The 12,622-nt window shown below is 34.8% G+C and overlaps 1 protein-coding gene across 1 annotated transcript in view; it reads right to left on the minus strand.

Annotated features, from left to right (window-relative positions):
- Window positions 1-815: 815 nt before the first annotated feature.
- The window catches only part of SDHAF3 (succinate dehydrogenase complex assembly factor 3), an 80,397-nt gene continuing 68,590 nt past the window's right edge, over window positions 816-12,622 (minus strand). The window contains exon 2 of the mRNA XM_017849333.1: window positions 816-1,585. Coding sequence (XP_017704822.1) covers window positions 1,382-1,585 — 204 coding nt within the window. The 3' untranslated portion in view covers window positions 816-1,381. The remainder of the gene's footprint in view (window positions 1,586-12,622) is intronic.

Consider the following 12,622-nt stretch of genomic DNA (forward strand, 5'->3'; position numbering starts at 1 on the left):
AGTTTGCAGATATATTTGTTCATTATGAAAGAGAGCTCCTGAAGGCACAACTAGATTTTAACCTTTTTGAGAGCAGGAGCTTTGTCTTATCCCTGAAGCCTGTTATAACACAGACAGTAGAATAATTGATTATCTTTCTAAATGAGAAAGCCAACAGATCAGACTGACTCAAAAAAAAAGCAGCTATATACAAAGAGAGAACACATGAGACACCAAACCAGAGAAAACATGTATCAGTTTCTAAAGAGATGACATAAATTGCAAGTGCATCTTAAAAAAATGACCATTTTAGAATCTTGGAGTAAGCCTCCATAACTGTCTTAGTCTCCTTGGGCTGCTATAACAAATTACCATAAACTGGGTGGCTCATAGATAGAAATCTGTTTCTCATGTTTTGGAGACCGCAAAGTACAAGATCAGGGCACCAGCAGATTCAGTGTCTGATGAGGGGCCATGTTTGCTTTAACATCATCTCACTGTATCCTCATATGGTAGAAGGGGCAAGAGATCTCTCTTGGGCTTTGTTTTATAGGCCAACAATCCCATTCATAAGGACTCTACCACCTAATAGTATCACACTGGGAATCAGGTTTCAATAACTAAAGATATAAGTCATTTAGCATAATATTTTTGAAAATCCACATTTTATGTTGTAAATGGGGTTACCATTTTTTAAATGTAAGATCTTAGGGAAGTTTCTTATAGTTAAGTTGATTTGTAATGTCCTCAACTATTAGCTGATAAATCAGAGTCTCAAGGTACACATTATTTCAGGGGCTGTTATTAATAAACAAACACTGGAGGAAATGTATTAGACGTTGTATAGTCTATTATACAAATGATAGTAAAATAGTGAATTTTAAAGCTTCTCCCTAACCTTTCATTGTGAATGAACAGTGATGCAGGGAGAAGAGACATTCAGAAGAAAAATCATGTATGTATTATTAAAGTAGAAGTGATGAGATGTTCAAAATGACAATGTATTTAAAAAAAAACCTTATTGGAATTCTATATCTATCACTATCACAACATACTTACTTGATGAAGCTAAAGAAAAGACAGAAGGCTAATATGGTTGGATGAGAATAGCATTTTAAAATGTTTTCAGCAAAATTCTAGAAATTTGTCCATTTTAGATCCATTATTTCCCGTTTAGTTCCAAAATCGAATTTCATACAGCAAGTGCTATTATTCCAGTAATTCTTTCAATTGTCACTAGTGATCTTGATTCACCTATTGTTGCATTCATAATATCCAAAATAAGAGAATATTTCATTAATAACAGGCATTTTCAAAGCTTAAATAATACATTTCAAAACCAATGACAGTTAAAGTAAGGGTTCTAAATTTTTGCATGTCTTGTTAAGCTTTGTCGTATGAACTAAAATTTTGGTTTTGTAGACTCAGAAATACTAAATTGCCTATTGGGTTTTGTGGCTTCTTGCATCAGCTCCTGCAACTGTCCAATCTGTTCATCACGAAAGTCATTAAGTTTTTCTTCTGGGAGGAAGGTGCCAAAACATGCTTTTCCAGTTGAATTTTGTCTGTTTTCGTTAGCTTGTTGCGATAACACTGTTGCATATACCTAAAAAGATAAGGAATGAATGTTATAGATGTAAAGTTTAAATAATATTTAACATTAGAGGACCTGAAGTCTAATTCTTAGTCACCTATTTTTCCTCATCACTAAATGTAGAAGCATTTGGTTAGGAAAACATAAATATAGTTGTGAAGATACAATTCATTGACAATTTCATATATATCTATTTTTAGCACTTTAAACGATTTAATCAACTTTTAGCAAAATGTTTAACCTGGACATAAGTAAAGAGTGGTGAGTCCATGGATGGGCTTCAGGAGCATGCATAAACCACCTCAAACCATACGCAAAATTGTATTTACACAAGTATGGACATTTCTAGGGCCATAGCTTTCAATAGATTCTCAAACAGGAACCATGCGTCTTTTTCCCCCCAACTTTTATTTTAAACCTGCACATGTACCCCCTAGATACAAGGGGGTACATGTGCAGGTTTCTTACATGGGAATAACTGCATGATGCTGAAGTTTTGGGTACAGATCCTGTCACCCAGAGAGTAAGCCCAGTACCCAACAGATAGCTTTTCAACCCATACCTCCCTCCAGTAGTCCATGCTGTCAATTGTTCCCTATTTACATCCATGTGTGCTCAATGTTTAGCTCCCACTTAAAATTTTATTTTTCTGTGCCTGTGTTAATTTGCTTAGGATTATGGCATCTATGCTGCTGCAAAGGACATGCTTTCATCCTATTTATGTCAGCACAGTATTCTACTGTGACATGTAATACATCTTTTCAAGTGAGTCTAAATTCATTCCTATGTCTTCAATTACCATTCTAATTCAAAACATACTAGAGAGAAACTTCTTAAACCTTTAAGCCTTCAATATTTAACAACCATCTGTGTCAAGAAAAACTAAGTACATTCAGCCTAATATTCCAACTATCCCCATCTGCACAAGTGCCACTGTTTTGAAACTCACTCTAAAATTAATCTTTTAATTAGACAAAGTACCAGTGTATTTTAGTTCATGAAGTTAAAGTGAATGAACTGGCTAACTCTGGATAATGCTGCTACCTAATCTGTCTTGAGATATCTAAATTGCTTGTAATTGCTGGAATGGCAGCATAGACAGAGCAACTTTAATTCCAAACATTCCAAACCTATGGAGAAAATATTTTTCCATGATTTACAGAAATCCACTTATTAAGACCAAAACACCTCAAGTTTTATCAATTCCACTTCTATACGCTTCAGAGCAAGCAGGGTTTTTCAACCTTGGCACTATTTTGTGTGTGTGTTGGGGGGTAGGGGTGGGGATGGGTCTGTGGGAGTCTGCATAGTAGGATGTTTAGTAGCATCTCTTGTCTCTGACCACCAGATGGCAGTAACGCCCCTCTCCCAGTCTTGATAATCTAAAATGTCTCCAAACACGTGAACAAGTATCATGCACAAGAATGTTCATTGTTAAAAGCAAAACAAACAAAAAAAAATGGAAACAATTGTACTTCAATAGGAGAAAAGTCAAATACACTGAAATTTACTCAGATGATAATAAAGTCACAACAAATAAGCTGTAAGTCTACGTATCAACATGGATGAGTCTCCAAAAAATAAAATCTAAAAAGCAGGCTTTAAGGAAGTATTCATTTGCAAAAATGGAAAAGTTGATAAAGTAAGGAACTCTAAATAGCAAAAACAATCTTGAACAAGAACAAAATTAGAGGACTCACAACTCCCAATATCAAACAAAACAGTGTGGTACTGGCATTAGAATAGATATGTAACACCAATAAAATGGAGAGTCCAGAATTAAATCCTTACATGTATAGCCAACTGGTTTTTGACAAAGACGGCAAATCCATTCAATGGAGGAAAGAATAGTCTGGTCAACAACTGGTGCTGGGAAAACTAAATTTCCACATGCAAAAGAGTGAAGTTGGACCCCCATCTTCTACCATATACAAAAATTAACTCACAGTGAATCAAAGACCTAAACACAAGAGTGAAAATCATGAGAATCCTAGAAGAGAACATAGAGGTAAATCTTTATGACCTTTGACTTGGCAATAGGTTCTTAGATATGACACCAAAAGCCCAAGCAACAACAATAGATAAATTGGACAGTATCAAAATTAAATACTTCTGTGCATCAAAGGACACTTGAGTGAAAAGACAAATTACAGAATGAGAAAAAAATTGCAAATCATATCTGAAAAGGGTTTATTATCTAGAATATATAAAGAACCACAACTAAAAGACAAATAGCCCAATGTAAAAATGGGTAAAGCATATGAATAGACATTTCTCCAAAGATATACAGATGGACAAGTACATGAAAAGATGCTCAAAAGCATTCGTCATTAGAAAAGTGTAAATCAAAACCACAATGAGATGCCACTTCACACCAAGTTGTCTCCTATAATAATTTTTTTAAACCCCAGAAAAATAACAGTTGTTGGCAAGGCTATGAATAAACTGGAATCCTCATACATTGATAATGAGAATATAAAATGGCATAGCCACTGCAGAAAAGATTGGCAGTTCCTCAGAAAGTTAAACACAGAATTACCATATGATCCAGCAAATGCACACATAGGTATATATCAAAATAACTGAGAGCAGGAACTCAAACACATACTTGTATACCCATGTTCACAGCAGCAATATTCACAAATAGATGACATTCAGAAAATAACCTAGATGTCCACCAGCAAGTAGATAAACAAAATGTGGTATAGACATACAGTAGAATATTTATCACTCTTAGAATGAAGTTCTGATCCATACAACATGGGTAAACCTTGAAAACATTATGCTAAGAAGCCAAACATAAAAAGACATTGTATGATTCCACTTACATGAAATATCTAGAATAGGCAAATTCATAGAAAGAATGGAGAATACTAAGGGCTGGGAGGAGGTAGGAGAGGGTGTTATTTAATGGCCACCGAGTTTCCGTTTGGGTGAAGAAAAATCTAGAATAATGTCTCTACAATCTATCATTTACAGTGTCCAGGAAAAAAATTCAAAATTATTACAGTCAAGACAAAGGGCAATCAATGCAGACCAGTGCCTGAGATTATTCAGACATTAGAATTAGCAGAAACAGATTTTAAAGCAGGTACCATAAATGTATGTAAAAGACAATATGGTAATCATAAATGGGCAGATAAATCTCAGCAGAGAATGAGGAATTATAAGAACCAAATACATTTGAAAACTCAAAATGCAATATCTAGAATTTTAAAGTGTCACTTAATAGTAGACTGGAGATGAAGGGAAGATTCATGAACTTGAAAATACAGCAACAGAAATTATTCAGTTTTAAACAATGCCAAAAGATTTATCATAAGTTTAAGTGGAATCCAAGAAAAGAGGTAACTACCTTAGAAGAAAAATAAATTTCAATTGGTATCTTTTTTTTTTTTGAGATGGAGTCTTGCTCTGTTACCCAGGTTGGAGTGCAGAGGTATCGTGATCTCCGCTCACTGCAAGCTCCGCCTCCTGGGTTCAGGCCATTCTCCTGCCTCAGCCTCCCAAGTAGCTGGGAATACAGGCGCCCGCCATCACGCCCGGCTAATTTTTTTTGTACTTTTAGTAGAGACGGGGTTTCACCATGTTAGCTAGGATGGTCTCGATCTCCTGAGGTCTCGGCCTCCCTAAGTGCTGGGATTACAGGTCTGAGCCACTGCGCCCAGGCGGGTATCTTATTTTTATAAATTTTTATGAATTTTAATGAGTATTTTAAGGAAACATAAATTCAAGAAGCTTAGCAAGTTCCAAGGAGAATACAAAATACTATACCTAAGCATATGATAGTTAAATTGTAGAAAATAAAGCAAAATTTTTTTAAAGTTAAAAAAATATTTATCATTTACAAATATACGCAAATGTACAAAACATAAAAACAAGCATGGAAACAACCAACATCAGGATCCTGATTACCTCTGAGGAGTAAAAAGGGGAATGCAATTTTAGCTGTACCTTTTAATATTATTTACTTTCAAAAGTGATCTAAATATTTCAAAATATTAATATTGGTTAAATCTGAGTGGTGAATACATAACTTTCCCATTTTGAAAATTTTATAACTTTGTATATAATTTCAGAACACATTTCACTTAGGGTATAATTTATAATAATTATGGGAATAATGTTTCTTATGGAAAGTAGAAATACATTTCATGTGTGAGAAATAATCAATGAATGAACATCTTGGGTTCTAGAAAGACTGTCACGAAAAGGAAACAGAAAAAAATCCCAACCGTCCCCCTATACACCACCCATTTACCTACTAGTCTTTGATTCCATGTACTTGCAACAGCATTCTTTTCCGGGCAAGACAGAAGAATGGCCAAAATAAAAAAAACTTCAGGACCACAATTTGGAGGTGGTCCAGACATAGGTAAGAAGCAGCAATAAAATGTGAATTTGACTAGGTCACCCTGCCAAGCATATCTACCTGGAGGGAAGAGACTCAGAACAGAAAAATACTACACTACACATTAACAGCATCCTTTGGTTTCAAACTGTTATCATGCTGGCTTCTAGGAATAAAGCTATCCTGAAAGTTAGAAGATTCCTATGATTGCTCTCTTGAACCAAAGAGAATGTGCAGTGCTTCCTCAGGATAAGTTAAGCAGCTGCTTTAAGTAGCACAAAGCCATCGAAGAGAAACACTTAGAGTATGTTGAGAGCAGGTGCAGTGGGCTGAATGGTGTCCCCAAAAGATGTCAAGTCCTAATCTTTGGAACTGTGTTACCTTATATGTATATTACAGGTTTTGCAAGTGTGATTAAGGATTCTGAGATGAGATTATACTGATGGTCCCGAAAAGTATTCTTAGAGGGTATGATAAATTAGGCATACAGAGGAGAATCTGATATGAAGAAAAAATCAGTTTGGAGTGATACGGCCATAATTCAAGGGAATCCTGGATCCACCAGAAGCTAAAAGATGTGGATTTCTTCCCTAGAGTCTCTCACTCTTTAATTAGGCCTCTCCAGAATACGCTACCATTGTTTTAAGTCAGGCTGTGGTAGTTCATCACAGCAGACACAGGAAATTAATACAGCAGTGAACTACAGAAACAGTCTTAAAGTCTCCTAGTAGAAAAAAACTAACTTTCATGCTATACTGTTTCCCACTAGTTTTTGAAAAGGCAGAGAAACTATAGTATCAGTTTGTCAGGGATAGAAGAATCAAATATTTTGAGGCCCAGCTGTGCCTTCACTGTACTCTAATTCTCTACCTATATATTAAACTTGTTTATAGTCTGAATCAAATTGATACTATTAAATTACTAGTATGGTCGAGCACACTGGCTCACACCTGTAATCCCACAGCTTTGGGAGGCCGAGGCAAGAGAAGTGCTTAGTTTTTTAGTAAACCAAACATCACACATTCTCACTTCTAAGTGGGAGCTAAATGATGAGAACTCATGAACACAAAGAAGGGAACAACAGACACCTACATAAGGGTGGGAGAAGGAACAGAAAAGATAACTATTGGATACTGGGCTTAATGACTGGGTGATGAACCAATCTGTACAACAAACCCCCGTGACACAAGTTTACCTATGCAACAAACCTTCACATGTACCCCCAAACCTAAAATTAAAATATAAAAAACTTGTCAGTTTAATAACATTAAGAAAACAAACTATAACTTAAATAAATTAAATTTTAAAATCATTTATCTATTATACAGATGTTTTAAAGAATAGAAATGAACTATATTAGATTGCTTCTTAACAGCATTTAGAATCAAACTAAATAAACCATTTCAAGTAAACATTTCTGAGTAACAGGACTATGAAGGCAGAAAAGCTACTGGACCCATTCATCCCTTAAAAAACATAAATAACATAAAAAGAGAAACAACCAGATATTATGTGCCTCCTGATAGAAGTACCTATTACCAAAAACAAACAACAAAAAACAAAAAAACAAAACATACACCTAATAAGCCTCTACATCTATTATCAATTTACAGGAAACACAAGAGACCTAAGTGTTAAACATCACCATGGGAATGCAATCAGCATGATTCAGACTATGAAAAACTACTTAACAACCCCAGTCTCAGAAGTAATAAAGGAAAAATAGCAACTTTACAGTGATGAAAGCTGAAAGATACCACCTCAATGAAATGATCAAGGTAAACATCACCAGTAATAAGTCACACTGCCCTCATGTACTTCCCGATAATTAGGCACTGAGAGGATGTATCACCTTGGTGGTATTCTTCCCAATAATGCACAACCTCAATCTAATCATAAGAAAACATCAGATAAACCTCAATTAAGGGACACTCTATAAAATAACTGATCAGTACCCTTCAAAAGTTTTAAGGCCATCAATGACAAGGAAAAAGGAAGGAACTATTACAGATTAGAGGAAACTAAGGAGCTCTGATGACTAAATGTGATGCAGGATCTTGCATTAGGCCCTGGAACAGAAAAAAAAAATTCCTATAAAAGCTGGTGAAACTGAATATACTCTGTAGTTTAGTTAATAACATTGCATCCATGTTAGCTTCTCAGTTTTTATAACAGTACTATGGTTACGTAGGCTATTAACAGGGGAAGTAGCACAGAAAGGTATAGGGAACCTGTACTATCTTTGCAACTCTCTTCAGTAAGTCTAAAATTAACTCAGCTAAAAAAAAAAAAAAAAAGAATTTTAGATTTAACAGGTGTATCAACTAATTATAATACATTTATTTATTTCTTATTTGAACAAAAATGCTCACAGTGGCTCATGACTGCAATCCCAGCATTTTGGGAGGCTGAGCTGGGTGGATCACTTGAAGTCAGGAGTTCGAGACCAGCCTGGCCAACATGGTGAAACCCTGTCCCTACTAAAAATACAAAACTTAGCCGGTGTGGTGGCATGTGCCTGTAATCCTAGCTACTTAGAAGGCTGAGGCAGGAGAATTGCTTGAAACCAGGAGTTGGAGGTTGCAGTGAGCCAAGACTGTGCCACTGCACTCCAGCCTGGCAACAGAGCAAGACCCCATCTAAAAAAAAAAGCTGCTAACAAAAAGAATCAGGAAACTTTAAAAACTGGATGTTTGGTATTAAGAATTATTTCGGCCAGGCGCGGTGGCTCACACCTGTAATCCCAGCACTTTGGGAGGCTGAGGCAGGCGGATCACGAGGTCAGGAGGAGATCGAGATCATCTTGGCTAACATGGTGAAACCCTGTCTCTGCTAAAAACACAAAAAATTAGCCTGGTGTGGTGGCAGGCGCCTATAGTCCTCCCAGCTACTTGGGAGGCGGAGGCAGGAGAATGGTGTGAACCCAGGACGCGGAGCTTGCAGCGAGGTAACAGAGCGAGACTCCATCTCAAAAAAAAAAAAAAAAAATTATTTCTAATTTTGGAGGTGACATAATAGTATGGTCAGGAATTTAAAGAGTCTACATTAAAATATTGAAGGCAAATTTTATGTTTGTGATTTAAAAATAATCTGGGAGAAAGAGAAGTAAGTGGAGGTACAGATGAAACCTGATTGGCCATGAGTTGATAACTGTTGAAGTCGAGTGACAGGTACAAGGTGGTTCATTATATTTTCTCTACATTTGTATATGGTTGAGATTTCTCTAATTAAAAAATGTATATATACACATGCATACACACATTCATATATAACTTAAAAACATTCAACTAAAACTATTTCAGTAACTTCTCACTTTCAACTATGGGTTTGATATTTCTTTCCAACAAAGCTTCCCAGGTACTGGTGCAGTCCATAGCCTGTTAGGAAGCAGGCAAGCATGACCACCTGAGCTCTGCCTCGTGTCAGGTCAGCAGTGGCATTAGATTCTTACAGAAGCATGAACCCTATTGTGAACTGCTTATGCAGAGGATCTAGGTTATGTGCACCTCATGAGAATATAATGCTTGATGATCTGAGGTGGAGCCATTTCATTCCAAAACCATCCCCACAACCTGTAGAAAATTGTCTTCCACAAAACCAATCTCCAAAAGGGGACCACTTAAAGTTCTTTGATAAAGCCTTGATTTACCAGTAGTTTTCTTCTGTTTCTAAAATATTTCTTAAACATCTTATTATAATAATTTTTTACAATATACATTTTTAAAATCCAAAACATAGCAAAATCATTTTTAAATAGATTCATAGTAATTTCCTCACCAAAACAATGGGATTTCAGAACTGTCGCTTTAGCACATAGCTGGTGAACCTTTATTAAATAATTCACTTTGTGTACCATTAATATTTTTATTTATGATGTAAATAATTTAATTTCCCCACAGGCTAGAACCAAAGTGGCATGAAATTCCTTATATAACTGACATACAAAAATTGAGACTGAATGGTTCAACAAACAAATCTGGGCCACAGTTTAAGATTCCAACAATGAACAGTGTTGGAAGAAGAGAATGGGATTTGAATATGGAATGGTGATAGAGTCACAGAAAGACAAGAACCAAGAAAACAATGGATTTCAGAGAGTTGAGGACTCTGAGTAACAGGACTATGAAAGCAGAAAAGATACTGGACCCATTCATCCCTGAAAAAATACATGCATATAGAAAGAGGTATAAGGATTGCTCACATTAACTATCTAGTTCATCTAGACTACAAAAAAGCATGCGATAGTTAAAAAGAACAAGGTCAAACATGTACTGACATGAAAAGCTTCCCACATGAAATAATCAACTTGCAAAATATGTATAGATGCCATTTGTATATGCTTCAAAACATGTACAAATTTAAACAGAGGCTGAAAGGATGACCAGAAAATTCTGAATAGTTTTTCATATTTTGTTCTGAACACCTCAACTCTGTACTGTTTTGATATTTTATAATAAATATTATTTAACTAACTAAATGAAAGGGAAATAAATTAAAGAATAGCTATAGGAAAAATTGGGGGATAAGGAAATTACAGCTCCAGTGTTTCATTTGTCCTTAACAGCAGAGATCAAAGCGATTTTGCAGACTGTAATTAATGTAATTTGAACACAAAGCTTTAATCACATATCTAGTATTTGCTTATCTGTGTTTTTTAAAACAAAATTCAAACTAAATGGCCCAAAAGTACTAATGATATATGAAAATCTAAACTGTCAAGCTCTGTAAATAAAGACAATTAGCTGCCTCACAAAAGGCTATTTTTATTTAGGAAAGCATGTATCATGGGCCTCCTTTAATACTAAAACCAAATGGTTTAAAACATTTTATGAAAATAGCATTTTTAAGATACTCATCGACTGTATAGAGTTCAAGAAAATACCAAACTATATAACATCTGTCCCATTAAAACTTGACTTTTAAATACCTTATATACAAAGAATTTCCTTAATAGCATAAAAAAAGCTTTTAGGTTAAATCATAAAAATGCCGTCACAATCAGAATTAGTCTGATGCCTTTCTTTTGAATTACAAGAATTTTAAATTCCCTTTAAAATAGGCGTAAATTGTGCTACTGTTCTCACAACTTCCTGGACAGCTAAAATGACAGTAATTTTTTATAGTTTTGAACAATTATTTGTATTCTTCAATGTAAACAACCAAAGAGACATCCAACTATTATCTAGGAAAGAAAAGGTAACTTTCCCCAAAATTTATTCAATTATTGTAAGATTTTATGTAGCAACACTGAACCAACAAACTTAAGTTAGGAGCATTTGGTCAAGCTTTCCCTAGAGAACTTATGAAAAATATCATGCCTCCTAGAGGAGCAAAAACCAAAACACCCCTCTCCACAAGAAGCCTGAAAGTTACCTGAATTTACAATAGCTAAATTCAAAGACACTTTGGGGATCTGAAGCACATCTGCCCAAGTCATTAATACACAATATATTATAGAAAGAAAAAAAAAAAGAACCTACATTGGCAATGACAATAAATTTGGTTTCTTGGGTTTTATGATTTTCGAGTCAAAGATGATAGATTATACATGCTATTTCTTAGCCCACAAACACTCGTAATATATAACACTTTGATTCACAGAGTGCAAAGAATAGAAAGTAACATTAGTGTCACTAACAAGTGAATTTCTCAGGTGGCCATGAAGCTTAGCCTCTGTGAAGTCAAATTCCCCAGGTTCCTCTGTAAACCAAACTCAAGATTCACCTGTGACTCCCAGAGATGAGCAAAAAAGGTGTTAGTTGTGACACAGCACAGCAAAGAAAAAAAAAAAAAGCAAGAACATAGAAAGTTTTTGGCTAAGGAAGCAATAAGGAAATGTTACAGAAAACCTAGTTCAGAAATATTCTTTACATTTGTCTACTATAAACTCTGTATGTCCGTGATATTGGAAACTTACAAATCAAATGTCATAATGTCAGAAATGAGAAGTCAGCACAGAAAATAAGCACATTCTTGTTTATGAAATTCATCCAAAAGTTCCCAGAAACAACAATAGCATTGTACTTAAGGTAATATTACATAACTTATTTTACTTCATCTAAAAATGTATTCATGAAACTAATTTTAAAAATACATTCTCCTGATCATTTAGGTGAATGGACTATTTGTACATTTTATGTTTTATATATGACCTTTAATTTATTCTTTAGTAATATTAGAATACAGTGAGGCACAAGGAAACTTTCTGGAGTAATAGATTTTTGTTACCTTGAATGTGGTGACAGTTTCATGGGTGTATACATATTTTAAAACTCACCCAAGTGTACACATTAATATGTGTGGTTCACTGTGCATCAATGACGCCACACTAAAGCTGTTATATTCAAAAAAAAAAAAAAAAAAAAAAGTAACTGGCCAACTCCTTACCTTACTCACTTATACCTCAATGGAGATGAGGATGGGTTCTAGGAAAGTAGCAAGAAAATAAGCTTAAATATAATACCTAAGGGTGACAACGATCCAGTTAGATAAGAATGTATATACACTACTGATTTAAAAATTGATGGGGAACAAAAAACAGCTTATAAAGCTAATATACAAAACTCAAAAAAAGCTTTTGAAAAAATCTTCCAAATATTTTACTATCAGTCATTAAAACAACTAAATTGTAATAAGTTAAGAACAGAACAAAAAAGTTCACTCCTAGACATTAAAACGTAAAGAGTTCAAAACTGTAA

Source organism: Rhinopithecus bieti, unplaced genomic scaffold (genome assembly GCF_001698545.2).
Source record: "Rhinopithecus bieti isolate Rb0 unplaced genomic scaffold, ASM169854v2 scaffold_31127, whole genome shotgun sequence".
NCBI classification, from domain to species: Eukaryota; Metazoa; Chordata; class Mammalia; order Primates; family Cercopithecidae; genus Rhinopithecus; species Rhinopithecus bieti.